Here is a 19,295-nt window from a genome sequence, read left to right as displayed (position 1 = left end):
ATATTTTTAATGAGAAACCTGGGCCTAGTGCCCACTCCTTTTGGTATTTGTTCATAGCTTATCTCAAGCACCTTTAACAGTGTGTCCCCCATAATGGGCACACAAGAACATCGTTCTGAGCGAGCATTTTGGCTCAAGGATCAGCCCCACAGAAGTGCTCCAGGAGTGACGGCACGGCAGGGGACCTGGCGGCACTGCAGAACGGCTCAGACTTGCAGTTCATCGAAATGCAGAGTAGGTCTTGGGGGACAGGCCAGTCCCAGTCTGTGCGTAGGCCGTGTCCCAGGAGCGGGACCGTAAGCTGGCTGCCAGCGTCTTGTAATTCACAGTAGTCAAGGAAAGCTGTGTCCCAGAGATTGGTTAGTCCTCCGTTAGTCCAGAAGAGCAGTCCTGGTCAGTGATGGAGCCAGCAGCAGCTCCTACTAGTCTCTGTGCTCCGGGGGATAATGAGAGGACTTGCCCCCTGCTAGGCGAAGTGATTTCTAGAAACATTTTGCAAATAGTGACATCCTGACAGTCCTCTTCCATACCTGTGTCAACATGAAGCTCAGTGCAGCACCTTTCTAATTATAATTTTTTTTCATGGAATTTATCTTAGAATAATTGGAGGGATATATTTGGTACTAACTCACACTAATGTTGAGTAGTTTCAAAGTGTTCTCCCAAGTTTTTTTGTTAACTCAAATTAATTTTTATTAGATAGAATTTAAAACAAGGCCACAAAGTAAGCCTATTCAGTGTACCTGAATGATCCCAGTTTTCCTCCCTTTCTAATTTTGACCCCATGTTATTTTAAAATGCCTAATGTATTCACAGTAATTCCCATGGTAGGGAGAGTTCGGAAACAATTCATATGTAGTTAGATACTGTATAACAGGGGTCCCCTGTGTTATGGACCAGTACCGTTTCGTGGCCTGTTAGGAACCAGGCCGCACAGCAGGAGGTAAGTGGCGGGCAGGCGAGCAAAGCTTCATCTGTATTTGCAGCCGCTCCCCAGCGCTAGCATCACCGCCTCAGCTCCGCCTCAGATCGTCAGGTGTTAGATTCTCACAGGAGCACCAGTCCCTGGTGCCAAAAAGGTTGGGGGCCACAGCTATATAATTCACGGATGGGAAGACTTTTATTTTTCCAATTCGAATAGTGGTTTTTCTGATATCTTATTTTAAGATATTGGTTATTCCATGGACATTTCCTCTAAATATTCTGAATTAGGCTAAATAGAAAAGACTTTTAGGGTTAATGCTTATTAATACTATTAATACTAACTCTTGAGGTTGGTATTAATAGTCATTTCCTTTATCGGATATCTATAAGGACCCTTGTGATACTTCCTGGTGAATATTTTGTTGTAGGAATATCACTTTGACATAGAGGGTAGATGAAGACAGGGGCATGAAAAAGGGCAGGTTGACTAGTTAGGAGGCTGTGATGGTGAGCTGAACCAGCACAATGGCTATCAACAGTTTTAGAGAGGGAGCGGGTATAGATTTGAAATAGATTGGCCTAAGCAGCAAAATCAAAAAGAGTCATATTAAGGGGGAATGCACATGCATTTATGTGTGAAGCAGAGAAAAGTACCAGCTCAGCCATGAAGGTGAGCTGAGCAGGACCAGGCTGGGCCTGGCTGGTAAAGACAAAAGTGGGCAGCTTCCCTGCACTGGAAGGGCTGGAAGGAACACTGCCTGGCTGTTGAGTAGGGTGTTTCGGAATGGAATTTCAAAACGTGTGAAATGGCTGAGGTAAAAGACTTACACTTTTGAAAACAGGAAGGCATGGGTGGTTTGGAGAGTGAGAGAGCAGCAGCACATTTTGATAATAAATTGCTGGGTTGAAGAATTAAAAACTAAGATCCTGAAGCTTCTGTTTTAGAGGCCAGGAATAGGGATTGCTCTCTTTGACTCCCAGAGGTGGCTTTAAGGAGCGGGTTTTATAATTCCATTACTTTTAGGACAACAGTAACTATCCAGTTAGAACAGCCTTTTGCACTGAAGATTTTAAAGGTAGTTATAACCTTAGTTATGTGGAACAGAAAAGTTCTTGGGTTATAATTGGTTTATCTCTTGTAACCTTATAATTCCTACCCTATAATCATTTCAGAGTGATTTTTGTTAAATTCGGCTTGCTGGAGGGATTTTTTTTTCTCCCTGTCATTTCTAAACATCTTTTTAAATGATTTAATTCTCATATATTTACTGATTTATAGCTCTACCCATATCACATTATCATGCTTTTGAAAAGCAAATATTTATTAAGCATATGCTGTGTGCAAAGTACTTGGCTAGATACAGAGTAGATTCCAGAATACTAAGACAGAGCCCCTCTCCTTACATACATATATAATGTTAAGAAAGCATGATAAATGTTAAAAAAGAGAGTACAAATAAAATGCAACAAGGGAAGAAGTTACAGCTAACTAAGGAGACTCATGAAGGAGGTGAAAATTTAATGTAACCTTGAAGGCTGCTTAAGACTTAAATCAGAGGGGAGAAGGGGAGGCTTGAGGCATAGAGAGCAGGAGGACTGGAAGGTGGCGGTGGGGGGACAGGGCTGTGGCCAGGGAAACCGGAGGGCCCAGTCCTGGGGTCACAGAGGCTCCCTGGGCCACAGGGCTGCAGATAAGACTCGGTGACTGCTCAGTGCTCTACCTATACACACCATGGGGCGAATAGTGAATGTTCTTCTAACTCCTCATCCAAGGGATGCTGTTGGAACAACAAGTGCTAGAGCTTCTCGTATCCACAGTTCCAGAGCCTCAGCTGCCGGAGATGCTGTGCTTTCCCCGTATGCATGTTTTGTCTTCTTAAACTGCATGGTCCTCTCCGGTGCTGCAGGGGGCGTCACTGCCTGAGATGATTCAGATGACTTTACCTGAAAGATGATTCATTCTTCTCTTCTGTTCTAGGAGATGCCAATAGACAAATTAGTGAATACAAGTTTAAGCTTTCAAAAGCAGAACAGGATATAACCACCTTAGAACAAAGTGTAAGTACTTCTATATGGTACCAAGTGATTTAAATTCCTTGAAAACACATCTGCTTCCTGCATCTTAGTGGCTAACCCCATTGAGTGCCTGGGTTTCTTTGGGCTGCCTTTATAGTTGGATCTCTAGAAAAGCTCTATATTAAAAGCGGGAAAGCAAGCAGAGAACACCTGGCAGGGCACTTCAGCCTTCTGTTTTCTGTAAAAATGTAGAAAACTGTAGCTATAATTCTTATTGTAGATATTTCACAAGAATTCAAGAAGATTGTAGTTTATAACAAAATGCCTTATGGTACATTTCAACACGTCTAAAAACTTTTCCATTCAGAGTCTCCTCCTGTGATGTTACTTTGGCACTTAAACAACATAGTCATCATAAAACTAACATGGGAAATCTGCCCTATAATAACTCTATAGCTGTAATCCGTTGGGGACATTACTTGATTTATAAATAGCAGTTGGGCTCTGAAAGGACCCATGACTCACCCTAAGGGGACTTGTTAGTGTTAGATTACTTGGAATTTAAATGACATTGCATTTCCACCTTGGCTGCAAAAAAGTAGTGGCTCCCAGTGCCCATTACCAGAGGCCCCTGTTCTCATTTTTACAGATTAGTCGGCTCGAGGGACAGGTGCTCAGATACAAAACCGCTGCCGAGAATGCTGAGAAAGTGGAGGATGAACTGAAGGCGGAAAAGAGAAAGCTACAGCGAGAGGTATTTGTTTTTATATGCTTTCTGGGATACATTCCTAAAAAGACAAATTCCTCTGAAAATAATTCTTTGCTGCCTAAGGAAGTTGATCCTGGGTCCAATCTTAAGGAAACAGCAGTGGAGTCACTTATTCTCCTGTTGGTTTTTGACCTGCACAGTGATTGCCATTTACTTTTATGTTTTGGTCAGTTCGATAATAAGAAAAAGAATAGTTTTTATTTTTGTTTTAGATCAGGTCTGTTTCTCCAACTTCTGTATGTCCTGCCCGTGATTAATGCTCAGCATCATTATTTAACCTCTAGCTGACTGAAAAAACAATTTAAGCCGTGGGATGCTGTGCAAGGCCATCAGTTGGCAGTGCTTCCGTTTCCCAAAAAGTTGAAAATAAAGTTCCTGGGTTTTCTTTCTGACCCTGTGAAGTGACTTGAGTTCTTCCTGTCTCCAGTTACGAACAGCATTGGACAAGATTGAGGAGATGGAGATGACCAACAGCCACCTGGCCAAGCGGCTGGAGAAGATGAAGGCCAATAGGACAGCACTTCTGGCCCAGCAATAGAGAGGCCACCCTTCCACCTGGGGGCTGCTTCTGGGGCTCCACCCAGAAGGACTGACTTTTTGTCCACTGACACAAAGCCTTTTCAGTACTGTTTGAGTTTTGTCATTAACATAGCCACCTTTGTATTTTATAATTTATGAGAGAATGAAACAGTTTTGAATCTTCATGGATGAACACTTTGGATTTTGTTTGTAGTTTGATTCTAGACTAAGAACTGGTCCATGATGTTTTTATTTTTTATTTCTATAATTTTAAAATCAAGTTTACTCACCATTTTCCCCCGGCTGCCTCAATGACTGGGCACTGGGAGGCCTTGGCCCGGGTTCTAGAGGACAGCGATTCTGTGAGCGCTGAGATACTTGCTGGAGACCTCAGAAAACACAAGTGCCTTCCCCACAGTGCAATTCAGACTTCAGCTCTCTCCCGTGGTCAAAAGACATTTACCCTTAATATCAGATAGCATTTATATTTTAGTGAAGAAGAGTTCACAGGTGGGGAATATATGTTTCATTCAAATTTATATGTTTGGAGGAAAAGCCTTTTTTGTAAAATATTTATATAAGAAAATGTTAGAAAAAGATATGGGGAGTGTATATAAAACTTGCTTTATTGCATGGGGCAGGGGAAGTCTGAGGCCTAACACTCTTAGAGTAAGAGTAGGGTCCTTAGTCTTCAACATCAGCTGTGCTGTATCTTGTAAAGTATTTCATCTGCTGCTGCTTTGTGGAACGAAACCTCAGACAAGCCCAGTGGGGAGGAGGGCAGAGCAGGCAGGTGGGAAATCTGCCTGAAGGTTCTATTAAATACACCCTTTTGCTGACCACAGTTGGCTACTGGCACATTCATTTTGTTAGCGGGGTCTTCAAAGCAAATCATGGCAACCATGCCCTCTTACCTTGCTTCTCTTCTCTCCTTTCAAAGGAAAAATAATCTGGAATATAGAACTTTTTAAGAACTTTCATCTCTAAAGGTACCCAGTTCAAGAGGTTTTTATCATCGAGTGTAGCCCCTTTGCAGGATTTGTGATTCTCTTTTGCTCTCAGAATCAAGGTGATTTTGTGGAAATGATTATTGTATCTTCAGTGTGTTTACACAGAAAAAACACTGAGGAAAGTCTTATGAAATGAGGTCACAGAAGAATAAATTAGACCAGAAACTAGATAATAAAGTTAACTCAATGTGAATAAAACCTCTAATAATCATTCCCTTCTTTAGAGTAATTAGCCCTTTGTTTTTAAAATATAGAAACCAATCTCCTGAACTAAGATGATTTCCTATAGATTTTCTTTCTAGTAGTAGTAACCACAGTTGTTCGTGTAGGAGTGGGGTGGGGGGCGGCATGTGTGAAATGCAGATTTATCCTAGAATCCCAGTCAGAACCAATACACTGTGTGGTCCAGCCCTAGAGGCCTTGGAAACCCCTCTTCCTCTTCACCTGCAGTCACGTGGCCTGTGCCCCTCCCAGGCTCCTGGACTCTCACTTCTGAGATGCCCTGGTCTACCTTTCGGAAGTTCCCGGTGTTAGAACCTGATCTTGCCTCTTGTGGCAGAACAAGTATGTCTGTCTCAGTCTTTTCCACATGGAATGGCTCCACTTCTTCATAAGACAGAGTTTTCTGTTCTTTCCAACAGAACTTTCTTTATTTGAGTCTTGAAATCTGGATTTTACCTCCAAACTATAGGCATTCTTCCTCCCTGTGCACACTGCACATTTGTTTCTATTAATGCAGGTTAGTATTAAACTAGCTTATTTTAATGGCACTTATAGTTTAGCTTTGTATTTTTACATCATTCTTCAAATAAGAATACCTAGAGCTTTCTTTATCTTAAGCTGGTAGTAGTCATAAGTCATTAACAAAGTGGGCTACCTTAAAAACTCATATTGGACAAGGACTATTTTCTCAAGTCTTTTTTTTTTAATAAAGAATAAATTCGTTACTCTTTGGTTACTGAAGGTATTAACAGATTATAAATTTAGCTTTCTCCATAGGCAGTGTCATCAGAGCCTCTAATATGTTCAGGACCTCTTTTAAAAGGCACCTGAACTAACATAATATCTATCGCATGATCTATGAAATTTTCAAGCACTTTTTGGAAATCTCATCAGATGCTCAGGGGGCTTTCAAATTGCTTTTGGGATTCTTCAACACAATCAGATATATACTAAGTGAAAATCAATCTAGAAAAACTTTCAAGTTTAATGAAATTAAATAAGAAATCATGTTTGACACATCTGACAATTTATTTAATCAACTCACCATGCATACGGAGTGCTACTAGTTAGTGTGAGTCTTCAACCTTAAGACCTACCAACATCAGGATACAAAGGAAGAACAACACAAGCAGAGTCCACAAATGACCATATTTAACACCTCTCAAAGACTTTGTACAGATCGGGCAGGTTGGCAAGCTGCAGGATATTTCCATCTTCCGTGAAATGTTTAGGAGGCAGAAGGTGTGAGCGGAAGGCTTTATAGACAATGTGTTCCACAGTCCACTTCCAGGGGTTTACTGTCGACCCAGGCACTTCACTCTGGAAGACATGTTTGATGTCATAAACCTCCCCGTGTGCATCCCAACGTACACTGGCGTCCTGGCTGACATGCACTGGGCTGGGAAAGTCTTGGTAGCTTTTAACGGCCTGCGCTCCCTCGTGCTTGTGAGGCGGCCTCTCTGGGCCGGCTTCCCAGAGAGCCTATCAGCCTGAACGTGAGAGACGAGATGGGGGAAAAGAAGGAAGCCACAGCTCTCGAGACCTTCTCCCCTGGAACCAAGTTCCCATGCAGGGAGGAGGAGTTTGTTTTGGCAGGATCTAATAGAACGTCTTATCCTGACTGTCATGTTCAGATAGCACCACTAAATTTGGGGGTCTTCATGCAGCCCTGTTTTCAAAAAGCTGCACAGGTAAGAAATGAAAACAATGAGGATTATTGTGCTCCGCCCTTCCTCTCCCACATCTGAGCCTTAGCTGTCTCATGGACAAGAAAATGTTCTTTCTCATCCATCCTTTTCTTGAAGTAAATTTTCTCAGTCAAATGCCATACTCTCAGCACAGTTCGGTAAATGTGCTGCCTTACCTCCTCCACTGGCCTGAGATAGTCCCTGGGGCCTTGGCCAACAGGACCTAGGACTGAATCTCTGCTCCAACACCTATGCATGCCACCTGTCCCTTCATTTCCTCACCTGTGAAAGACAGGACCTAGGACTGAATCTCTGCTCCAACACCTACGGGCTCTGGGAACCGTTATGCATGCCACCTGTCCCTTCGTTTCCTCACCTGTGAAACGAGTGTATCACTTCACCTCAGAGGATGACTGTAAGTAATCACCGAGCGTGGTTATGGATGTAAGGTCACTACCTTTAGTTCTTAAGACTATTTCAATCCCCAGGGTCCCCACCCAACCAAACCCTCCGAAATAGGTGCTGACTGAAAAACACTGTCATCTAATTGGAAAGTGATGAGGAAGCATAAGAAACCCAGGCCCTTTTTGCGTCAAGCTGACTTTCCATAAGAAAAGCTGTCGTCTCACCTCACTCAGTCCAGCTCTGTTTTCTTGGGAAATCAGTGGTTAGGTGTAGAATAAGGCAAAAGCTAAAAGAGACCAGGGAGATTGGCCTGGAATCTGAGGACTGTGGCTACACGTAAGGACTAACACTGGGAGATAGGACTCACTGGCCCTGGACAAACTAACTCAGCCCCTCATCTCTTACTGTGATGGCTTGTGTTTTTACAGCTGACAGTGGGATCACTCTCTAACTGATCTCCAGCAGAAGAAAAAACTCATGAATAAAAGCTGACCATTGTGCTTAAACCTTATGTGCAATGAAATCCTAGGAATTTAGAGATGGGCACATTTCATCTAAAGGTGGTGTGAGAGCCCATCCCATCCTGGGTGCTAACATGCATCTGCACAGTACCTGCTGGCCTGAGAGCGTCGACTCCTCAGATACGTACTGCTTCCGGATGGAGTAAAACATAGCACATTCTTTACTGAGGCTTTCAAAACATTCCTTTTCTTCGTCCCAGTTCACCTGATCCAAAGAGAATTCAATACGTCAACATAAGTATGCGTTTTAAACACACTTCATTCTAAATATAGATCACACGACTTTAAAGCTAAATGCGACTTTTTAGGCATTAAAGCTATAAATTGGAACTGCTGAATACTGCTTGCGGGGAGATGGGGACGGGAGGGAGCCTTTAGGTATTTTACCCTTTCTACCTTTATCATTCCAAGTAAAGGTGGGGCCCGGTGCCTCCCACCCCCAGCACCCACATACTTGTTAATGGCTTGATCACTTGCCTCAGTGGCTAGTCGAAGAATGAAGATAGGCAGACCCTCTAATGGGGGCACGTAGTTGTCGATCAGAAGGGGTAATCCAATCAGGTTCCCTTCCTACTTGCAGGAAAAAAGGTCAAGACGAGGGGACAAGAAATAATGCTATTATAGTTTAAATAAATTCCATTTCCACAGACCCTCCTCAAGATCTTGACTGGCCTCATACCTGTCATTCTGGTGACCAGGTGCATGACTGGGCTACACACTGGGGACAGGAGAGCTAAGCACTTAAAAGAGTTTTTTGTCCTGACATGTAGCAGAACAACCTTTTCTTCAGATGTGCTCACCAACCAAAGAACATATCAAGAACGAAAACCCCAAAGATCAAGGGGTAAGAGGAGAGTGCGTGGCTCAGCATCATCGCATTCACTATGGCCCGCAGGCGCTGTGGGGTTCAGCCCTCCCTCCTGCCTGCATCCTTCACCCTGGGAACAGGAATGGGCACGAATGGGTGATAAAACTGTTGTGTAACTAGAAATGCAAATGCCGAGTCTCCTCCTGATCTTGGACCAACTATAGAACTTGATTCCTACCTGAAGAATACAAGAGACACAAAAATGGCTGTCACACACCTCGTCAATTTCCAAAGAGAAGTAGTCTGCCAGCATCTCAGTCTTCTTTTTCAGAAACTCAACTATGTATTCGGCAAGTCCTTCCTTGGGGCCATCTTCCTCTGTCCAGCCACTCTCGGGACTGTCTAGAGCGAGCATGGCGAGGTCAAAAAGCGGTGCCGGCTCCTGGGGAGCAGCAAGAACATTAGGCAGCAAGCGTTAACAGGGCGCCTAAATGAAGCCTGAGCTCCCACGAGACCAGTGTCAGAAAAGCCACAAAACCATGACCACAGCAGGAGGTGGAACCCACCAATCTAACACTTCGCACAGAAACAACAAAACGCACCACAAAACCTCTTTCTCCACCCATGGCCCTTTCAACAGAGAAGATGCGACAGACAGACAACCCGCTGAACAGGTGCGATGGGTGAGGCTGTGAGGAAGCACTTTCTTTTTGTGTAGCTTTAAGGACTCCACTTACTTTCACATTTATAGAAAATCACCAAGCAGATCATTCATTTCTTTCTACTGCCTTATCCATAACTAAAGCAAGGGAGGGTGAATAGGTTAAATAGAATGACATTTCAAGTAAATTATCTGATTAGGAAGAAGACTGAAATCTATTGTCAAAAATAAGATGCCTAAATTTTCTTCCATTTCTCTCTTTCTGACATGGTTACATTTTCCCTTTACATGTTACAAACCCATAGTACACTGTTTTTATTTTTTCATAATATTTTTCAATTATTCAAAAAGACCTAATAATCCTAAATGTTTATACACTCAATAACAGAGCTTTAAAATATGAAGGATAAAACTAACAGAACTGCAAAGAGAAACAGACAAATTCACGATTATAGCTGGAGGTTTTAATACCCCTTTCTCAATAACTGACAGAACAAGCAGACAAACAACCAGGACATAGAAGATTTGAGCATCACTATCAACTGATATACATGCCATTTATAGAACATTCTACTCAACAAGACCAGAAGACAAATTCTTTCCAAGTACACATGAGACATTTATCAACATAGACCGTACTCTGGGTCGCAAGACATCTCGACAAGTGTAAAAGGATTCGAATATGTTCTCTGACCAAATGGTAGGAATCAATAACAAAATCTCTGGAAAATCTCCAGTAATCACAAACTAAATAACATACTTCTAAATAACTTGAGGGACAAAAAAAAAAAAGGGGGGGGGGAATTGTAGAGTATTTTAGACTGAATGAAAATAAAAACAACTTATCAAAGTTTGTGGGAAGCTGCTAAAGCAGCACTTAGGGGAAAATTTATGGCACTTAACATCTATCTTAGAAAAGAAAGATTGCAAACCAGGGACCTCAGCTTCCACCGTGAGGAATGTGAAACAGAAGAACAAATTAAACCTAAAATAAGTAGAAGAAAGGAAATAGTAAAGATCAGAGCAGAAATAATCAAAAAAAGAAAAATCAATGAAATAAAAGTTCTTTGGGATCAATAAAACTGACGAACCTCTAGCCAACTGATGAAGTAAAAAGAAAAGTAAAAAGAAAATAAAATAAAATTATCAAGAATAAGAATGAGAGAGATTATTTCACTATAGATCTATGGAAATTCAAAGAATAACAAATATTATAAACAACTTCAAGCCAACGAATTTGAAAACCTAAATGAACAAATTCTTTCGAAGAAAAAAGTGCCAAGGCTGAGTTAAGAAGAAAAAGTTAACCTGAATAGATCTCTATCTATGAAAGAAATTGAATTTTTAGTTAAAAACCTCCCTCCTTGGAAAGCTCCAGACTCAAATGGCTTCACTGGTGAATTCTACCAAACACTTAAGGAATAAACACCAACTTTACACAATCTTTTGGAAGACGGAAAAGGAGGGACTACTGACCATCTCATTCTGTGAGACCAGATTACCCTGATACCAAAACCTGACAAAGATAATACAAGAAAACTACAAACCAATATCGTAATTCATGACCACAGATGAAAGAATCGTAAACAAAATTTTAGCAAATCAATTCCAATAATATAAAAAGGATAATACATTAGATCAGGTACAAGCAAGGTTCATCCCAGGAATGCAAGACTGGTTTAATATATGAAAACCGATATAACTCACTACATTAACAAACTAAAAAAGACAAACCATATATTTTAACAGATACAGAAAAAGCAGGTGAAAAAATTCAACATCCATTCTTGAATAAAAATTCTAAGCAAACACAACTTCATACGGGGCAGATACAAAAAAAAAAAAACTCCACCTACAGCAGAAAGCATAGTTAATGGTGAAAGACTGAATGCTTTTGCTCTAACATCAGGAACAAGAGAAAGATTTTCATTCTCGCCACTTCATTCCACATTGTACTAAGGTTCTAGCCAGTGCAATCAAGTGAGAGAAAGAAAAAAAAGCCATCCAGATTAGACTGGACAGGAAGAAATAAAACTTTCTTTATTCACAGATGCTATGATCATCTACATAGAAAATCTGATGAAATCTATAAAAAAGTTACAGAACTAATAAGTGAGTTTAATGAGGTTGTGCAAGATACACACACGATCAATGTACAAAAACACCTGTATTTCTATATACTAGCAACTAACAACTGGAATTTTTTTAAAAATACCATTTACAATAGCATCAAAAAATTTGAAATATTAAGGGATAAATCTAACAAAAGATTTTCTGGGGGGGAGGAAAAAAAAAAGATTTTTCTCTCCAAATTGATCTACAGATTCAATGCAATCCCACTAAAAATTCCATAAAGCTTTTTTTGTAGAGTATGGCACACATAAAAAATAAAATATGAAATTACATAGATATGGAGTATGATATTAATTCTAAAATTAGGCAATGAAAAAGTCTTGGAAGAAATGGACTAAAGTTGTTGGTTGGGATTGTGTTTAGGTCACAGGCTTTAGAGAACATTTCTATTTTTATCTCTTTCCAAGTTTTCTTAAGTAGATATACTAATTTCTAAAATAATTAATAAACATTCTTTAAGTTGGCTAGCAAATGACTGTACTGCTTTGTATAAAACTATTATCATTAAAGATACCTCCATATGTAAATCATAATACAAGAAACTATCCTAAGCATATTTAGAAAAATTTAATATATTACAACTAAGGTAAAACTATTCTATTTAGAAGTAACCAATTGTTGAAATTTCAGAAATGAGAAGCAAGAAATAAACTTACCGATAACCTCAGAACACCAAAATTGGCAAAATCATAAATGAGTATCTGGTAGAACAGTTCTTCACTGAAAATAAAAATGAAGTGACTTGAAGGAAAAGCTGAATCCATGCATGAGAGCCCAGCAGCAGGCGCAAAGGGAGAATTAAGCCCCGGAACACGAGTAGGACGCGGAGATGGTCCTGCCCTGCTGCGGGACTGTTTACAGTCTACCCACATGGCCTTTCCCTCAAGGAGCTGGGTTCCGGCCTGCACTGAAGCAAGGGCTCGGGTGGGCCGCCCCCCCCCCGCCCCGCCCCCACCAAGTTCAAGTGCGAATACCAGGTCTGCCTCATTATCACCCCTGCTCTGTCCTCACCCCTCTGGTGCTATGAAAGGTTTCTGACACCCTGTGATGAAATTTAAGTTTTTATTTGCTTGCTTACCAGGTCTGCCTCATTATCACTCCTGCTCTGTCCTCACCCCTTTGGTGCTATGAAAGGTTTCTGACACCCTGTAATGAAATTTAAGTTTTTATTTGCTTGCTATTTTCTCACTTAGAATCCTACAAATCCCATTTTTTACGACTCACCATTAAAAGTGATACGAAATGTGGAGGAAGGCGGGGAGACCCCCTAAACAGTCAGGAGTGGACCCATGGCAGAATGAGACTGTGCTGCTGCTATGTGCTTTAGGATGCAGCACTGGCTGGCAACATTCCAAAAGCAGCTGGGACATGCAGAATATACTGAACTACTCACGAAAATACAGAATTGAAATAAATGCTACTTTATAGTTCTTAATGCAAGCTGGTTCTTGACTCAACAAAAGTCATCCACCAAGGTCCTTGGAAGCAATCAATACAAATGTTACTGGCTATGCACCGGGCAAATGACACTGCTGGGATCGCCCTTCCCTTGCTCATCAATCCCACTGGTTTATTTGGTGGCTAGAGTAAGTTTTTGCCATATTCCTGAGGCTAGGAGGAAGGAGGCATCAGGTCTTCTTTCTCTTGCATCCTTGACGGTACCATGTTGCATGCAACAGATGTTAGAATCCTCTTCCAGCATTAAGCCCTCGACATCTGGTTCACAGCAGCCAACATTAACTGAGCACTGAGCACCAACCAAACACTAGGCTTCTCTTGTCACTTCTCATCCTCACAAAACTCTGCAAGTTTATCCCAATTTACAGATGAGAAATCTGAGACAGTTTTGGAAAGGGACTTGTCCATGGCCACGTCAACTGTAAATGGTTGAGCCTGGATTTGAAACCACATCTGTCTGACTACAAAGCCTGGGCCCTTTCCGACTCCGTCAAGCCGCTCTCCATTTTTTTGTGTCTGTGCCTCCTGGACCATTCTATTAGTAGCTCTGCTCTTTTCGCGTGCTCACTGATTTACCTAAGTTTGGTGGTGTTGAGAAGGTATAACTTGGTCTGATGCTGTGCCAAGGCCCACTGAGGATTCACACAGCCCACAAATGAGTGGTTATGCAGCATCTCCCGGAGAGCTGGAAAAGAGAAAAACAGGTAAGTAATGGCATCCCACCAATACCTCTTTGCAGCCCAAAGCACCGAGTGCCAGAACTAGACACAACAAATAAGCAAAGATGCCTGAACTAAACCTCTTGCTGAAAACAAAAACGAATGAGGAATAGAACATAACTAATCTTTTAAAATGCAACTAAGAACTATCGAAAGATTCAGGAATACTCAAAAATCACAATCTAAGACAAAGCAGGAACAGGAAGCCAGAGAAGTAATGAGAGCTCTGAAGCCAGCTTTATCCAAAGATACCAGAGGAACCTCAGGAATCATGAACCTTAGTTTTTGCAGGCTCTGAGGTGTGGAGAAAGAAAACCAGAAGCCTAGGAATGGTTTTACATGGGGAATCTAACAGGAGCCCACTCCTCCAAGACTTGAAGCTGAGACCCCAAGGGTTGCACCCTCACTGTGAAGGAAAAGAGCCACTAACATGCCCCATGCCTCCTCTTCAAAGGGCAGTGAGCAAAACTGTCCCCCCGCCTCAAACCCTGGTATTGGGAGTAAAGAAAAAATTGCATCCCTGAGAATTTGTGATCATAAGCTGGTCTTCGCAAACTTTTGCAGCCAGGAATTAACACTGAAAACCTTGAGTGCAGATTTTAGTTTAAACTGATTCTGGGGCTAACTGTTCCTCCAGGTCCCTGATAGAATCAAAGGCAAATTCCTTCTGGAGAAATTCATCTTTGATCCAGGCTTCAAACTATTCCCTACAGATAAAAGTACCAGGAACTAGCAGTCAAAAATTGTAAAACACACAAAGAAACAAGGCACCAAGAATTTGAATGCAGAAGAAATCATGACATCATATCTACAAAGGTTTCAGAGACTGGAAATATCGGCAAAGAAGATAAGGTAAGTATGTTTGGTATGCTTAAGAGGTATTAAAACAATAAGCGGCAGGGGACTATCAAAATGATGGATGAGAGTTCCAAAAGAACCAAATAAACTTTCTAAAACTGAAAAATATAATAGTTGAAGTTAAAAATCAAAATAGACTTAACATATCAGACAAAGTTGGCAAGGTAATTAACTGGAAGGTCGATCTAAAGAAATTATCCAGAATATAGGGCAGAGAGACAAAGAGATGGAAATTAGAAGTGATGAAAGACACTAAGCCTCAGCTTCTACGAAGCCCAACAAAATCCATACCTGAAACCCAGTGATATTGTAGGACACTAAAGCAGAGAGATCTCAAAAGCACTCAGAGACAAGAGAGATTACCCTTAAAGTAATAAAACATAAGGCTGATAGCTAGCTGAATTTTTAATAGCAACAGTAGAAGCCAAGAAAATGACAGTTACGCCTTCAAAAAAAAAAAAAGCCGATCTGGAAATTTAAACCCAACCAAAAAACTTTTCGAAATATGGATGAATTAGACAAAGCAAAACTCAGTTTGCCACCCAAGGATGGATGGGCTGAGGGCAGACCATGAAAGGTCAGAGGGAAAGAATTATGAGCAAATATTATTTGCTAAATCCAAAGAAATTGACAATAGTAATATATTATGAAACAACCAGATATTTACATGAAAACTGTGAATCTAACACCATACACCAAAGATGAATTCCACGTGGAATAGAAATTTAAGCATATGCATTTTAGGAGACAATGCAAGGGCATTTATTTAATTATCCTAGAGTTAGGAAGAATTTCCTGAGTAAGATAAAAAGGCAAACCTGTAAACAACAATGCCTACATTAAATCTAAGAATTTCTGTTCAAAAAACAAGTGTTCATTAAAAAAAAATACCATATGAGTCCTAAACTGGGGGAAGATATTCCCATGTAACTGATTACTATCTAGGATATACATAGAACTCCTAAAATCAGTTAGAAAAGACCAAAAACCCTACAGAAAAAAATGGGCAAAAAACCTGAACAGGTTCGTAACAGAAGAGGAAATATTCTTACTCAACTTTATCAGTAACTAGGGAAACGCAAATAAAAACCACCACCAGATACCATTTCACGAACAACAAACTAAAAAGTCTGACAATATCAAACTCTGGAGAAAAAGTGAAGCAAATGCAACTTCTTCGCATCGTTGGTGGGACTGTACATGTATCCGACCTTCATGGAAAACAATTTGTCATTTTATGACCCAGCAGTAACTCTCCTAAGTATACTCCCTGCAGCAGAGCTCCCCAACCAGTGTGCCAAGCTCTTGATCCTTTTACATGTGGGAAAAGGGATGCGGTGAGAGGCAGGGAGGAGGCCAGATGACTGCTCCAATGGCCTCCAATGGCAGAATGAACAAACATGCAGTATAGCCACAAAGTGGAATCTATCACACAGAAAAAGCAAACCAGAGAATAAGATGAATAAATTTTAGCAATGCACACACACACACGCATACCTAAGATTCATATATACATATGAATTCATAAAATATATCAGAAACATACAGTATAATTGCATTTATATAAAATTTAAAACTTAGAAAACTTAGTAAGTTTTTAAGGGCTACAAATATGAGTGGTAAAACTGTAATAGAAAGAAACAAAATCATCATCACAAAATTTTGGTCTAGTTACCCATAAGGGAGAAGAGACTGGGGTGGGATAGGGAAGAAGGATGTAAGAGCTTCAGAGATGATGGCGCTGTTCTGTTTCTTTATGCACGTGTTCATCTGTTTCCTTCTATAGACCCTATGTATATTTTACAAATATGATTTTGCATTTACTAACCTATCTGTGTGTGTATGTGTTTTTTTCCTGAATGAATGAAAGAAGTAAAAACGCTACCACCATAATGGGGGCTGGGGAATGAGGGGCTGGAGACAATAGGGCAAGGGTCTTGGGGACAGCAATAAGCCAGTACATGACATTTTTACTATACTTTTTTTTAAAGCCTGGGCACCACAACTGAATTCTTATATTGTTACATAAGTTCTGCAACACTCCCTGCTCCCCCCATAAAAAGAAGCTTATTTCTTCATTTTTAGAATAAGTGTTCCTCTCTGTTCCCACTGGAAACTTAAAGTCTCTGCAGGATGTTCAGCGTAGGCGGAAAATGATTATTTTAAAAGCTGGAGAACATCAAATAATCTTGAATAATGAGGCACTGGAGGAAAGAGAAAGCAGTATGATCCACTGAAAAAGGGTCAGAGCTGTTTCCATGCAGTCCTGTCATGGAGCGCTCTGCCGCCTCCACAGCTACTGAAGTGCGGCCGGGCCAGCAGGGGAGGGAGGAGGCGTCTGCTCACCGGCCCCGGCTTCCAGAGTTGCTCTTTCAGCCAGGCAGCGAGTTAACCAAGAAGACAGGCAGGGCTTTGTGAGGACCTGGACCACTTCGTGGCCTCTTATCAGGACTTCGAAGACTCACGGTTCATTCCTCCCCCATGTATCCACACAGCACTGGAACTCTGTGGGCATTCCCTGCCAATCTGCCAGCAGCAAAATGGGACAAAATCCTGTACTTCGAAGCCAGACCACACATCCAAGTTTACAAAGGAGGCCTTGGGTCCCAGCAGGGTTTTCCAAGAAGCAGCAAGTAAAGCCAAACCCCAGGCAAGGGTGACCAGTCCTCTAGTTCCTGGCAGCCATCTGCAGACTAGAAGCTCCGCGCCCTGCCGGACTGCCTGACAGCAGCCTCCGCGCGCCAGTAGCTTTGGCTGTTGCCTGAGATGATCAAGAAGCCCTCCCAGGCAGACTCACCCTGGGCTCTTGCTGTTACAGTATCATTCTACCTTATGCTGCGGCCAGTTGTTTACCTGACAATCCCCACAACACTGTGGCATGTGAACGCGGGGTCATGGCTCATCTGTGTCATGTTCTGCCTCAGGGCTCGGCAGGGCACATTCTGTACCGAGAAGATACTAGACAAATGTCTGCTGAATGGATTTCATGAACAAAGAAAAAGTCATCTGCTGACAAACAATATCTGTTTGCACATTTAGACGCAGGACTGTTTACCAAAGACCAACAAAATAAATTAAAATTGTGGATAAAACGTTAAGCACACTTTGATATTCGAATGAGAGCAAATAACTTAGGATATTCCTTATCCTCATTAATTGACAGACCAAAATTATGAGAGCAGCAACAAGTTCAATCACCACTAATCCGAGAGGAGCCCGATTCCATGGAACACCTGAGTGGAGCCTGAGCCAAAAATTAATCTCACTTGTTGGTCTAAAGTGTGCCCACCAGGAATTTCAGCAGATGCAAGAGAGGTATCTGAGAGTTCAACTTTGACTTCTCTTCAAAATAAAGATTCTAGGGCTTCCCTTCCCAGGCTGCCCCCCTCAATCATTTACTCCTTACTGAGCAAATGCCATATGCCAGGCACTGTGCTGGGCACCAAGGATGAAGCAGGGAGCTCAACAGACAAGACCCCTGCATGGACACGCAATACACTGATGAAATAACCACATGGGTAAGTGCAACTAAGAAGGTGTCACAAGGAAAGTACCTCTTATCTCTTTCCTGGGCCAGGGGCACAAGTCTGTGGCAGAGCAGCCAGGCTCTTGGGCTATTAAGGTGCGTGGCCAACCACACCTACTCTGAGTTTCAGAGAAATTCTTGCATAGCATTCAACTCAAAGACAGCAAGGTTCCCCTGCCTACAGCTACGCTTAGAAACCAAGGGCCAGTGTGCAGGTCCCTTCCCCTGAACAGAAGCTTGAAGCTTAAAGAGCACGTGCACGGTATCTCGGGTGTTTATCACAACAGCCCAGGAAGGGCTGTAGTAGCAGCTTCATTTTTCGGAGCAGGAAAATGATGCCCCAAAAGGTGAACAGACTTCCAACTGGCTCGAGAACAGTGCAGGAGCTTCCGCAGAGCTCTTCTGGCTCCAAAGGAAGTGCTCACTCCACACCCTCAGTGCAGACAGCTGCTCCCTCCACAAGACCCTACACCAGCCACAGTGTCCGGGATCAGAATCACACAGTGTGCTTGTCCTGCACAGCCAGGTGATCTAGTCTGGCATCTAAATATTGGGTTGGCCTCCCTGAGGGCAGGCCGTGTGGGAACAAGTCACCCTCAACAAGGCAGGTACCGGGGATGTTCCAGCTAATCTTTCCTCTCCACCACTTTCCATTCCATTTCTTCCCCTTTAAAACAGAGACAATAGCATTTGCTTTCTCTCTTATAAAACTATTCTAGAATTAAATGAGATTACATCTATGGATATACAACTTTAGAAGATTTAGATTCATCATCTTAGCCTCAGCAATGAACTCCAAAGCTGATGACATAACACAGGTTATTTTTATATCGCACTGAAAATATATAGTTTGCACCTATTCAGAAACTAATTGAAATTATAACTTAAAATAGCCTGCTTTGCATAAGGGAGACAAAACTTTAAAGAAGACTGAGTAAGTTCCAAATCTGAGGTAGTCTGTCCATTAAAACTACTGTGAGGAAGACTGCTAAATAAATCAAGCCACAGCCCACCTTTCTTATTTTAAATGGTTTTAAAAGCTCCCAGCTTGAAAGCCA

The 19,295-nt window shown here is 41.7% G+C and overlaps 2 protein-coding genes across 4 annotated transcripts in view; one reads left to right on the top strand and one right to left on the bottom strand.

Moving 5' to 3' along the window:
- LRRFIP2 (LRR binding FLII interacting protein 2) overlaps nucleotides 1-5,449 on the top strand; it is a 103,958-nt gene extending 98,509 nt beyond the window's left edge. For both annotated transcript variants that reach the window (XM_006905759.3, XM_015596977.2), the window contains 4 exons: nucleotides 143-234; nucleotides 2,903-2,982; nucleotides 3,590-3,694; nucleotides 4,137-5,449. In XM_006905759.3, the coding sequence (XP_006905821.1) occupies nucleotides 143-234; nucleotides 2,903-2,982; nucleotides 3,590-3,694; nucleotides 4,137-4,247 (388 nt within the window). In that variant the 3' untranslated portion in view covers nucleotides 4,248-5,449. The remainder of the gene's footprint in view (nucleotides 1-142; nucleotides 235-2,902; nucleotides 2,983-3,589; nucleotides 3,695-4,136) is intronic.
- A 976-nt stretch (nucleotides 5,450-6,425) lies between these two features.
- Nucleotides 6,426-19,295, bottom strand: part of MLH1 (mutL homolog 1) — a 36,202-nt gene continuing 23,332 nt past the window's right edge. For both annotated transcript variants that reach the window (XM_006905758.3, XM_025039320.1), the window contains exons 14-19: nucleotides 13,711-13,819; nucleotides 12,333-12,396; nucleotides 9,160-9,324; nucleotides 8,552-8,644; nucleotides 8,166-8,279; nucleotides 6,426-6,780 (exon numbers count right to left, since the gene is read on the bottom strand). In XM_006905758.3, coding sequence (XP_006905820.1) covers nucleotides 6,613-6,780; nucleotides 8,166-8,279; nucleotides 8,552-8,644; nucleotides 9,160-9,324; nucleotides 12,333-12,396; nucleotides 13,711-13,819 — 713 coding nt within the window. In that variant the 3' untranslated portion in view covers nucleotides 6,426-6,612. The remainder of the gene's footprint in view (nucleotides 6,781-8,165; nucleotides 8,280-8,551; nucleotides 8,645-9,159; nucleotides 9,325-12,332; nucleotides 12,397-13,710; nucleotides 13,820-19,295) is intronic.

The sequence above is a fragment of the Pteropus alecto genome, unplaced genomic scaffold, assembly GCF_000325575.1.
Source record: "Pteropus alecto unplaced genomic scaffold, ASM32557v1 scaffold10, whole genome shotgun sequence".
Lineage (NCBI taxonomy): Eukaryota > Metazoa > Chordata > Mammalia > Chiroptera > Pteropodidae > Pteropus > Pteropus alecto.
Note: the sequence above shows the minus strand (reverse complement) of the source record. Positions and strands in the feature narration are given on the sequence as shown.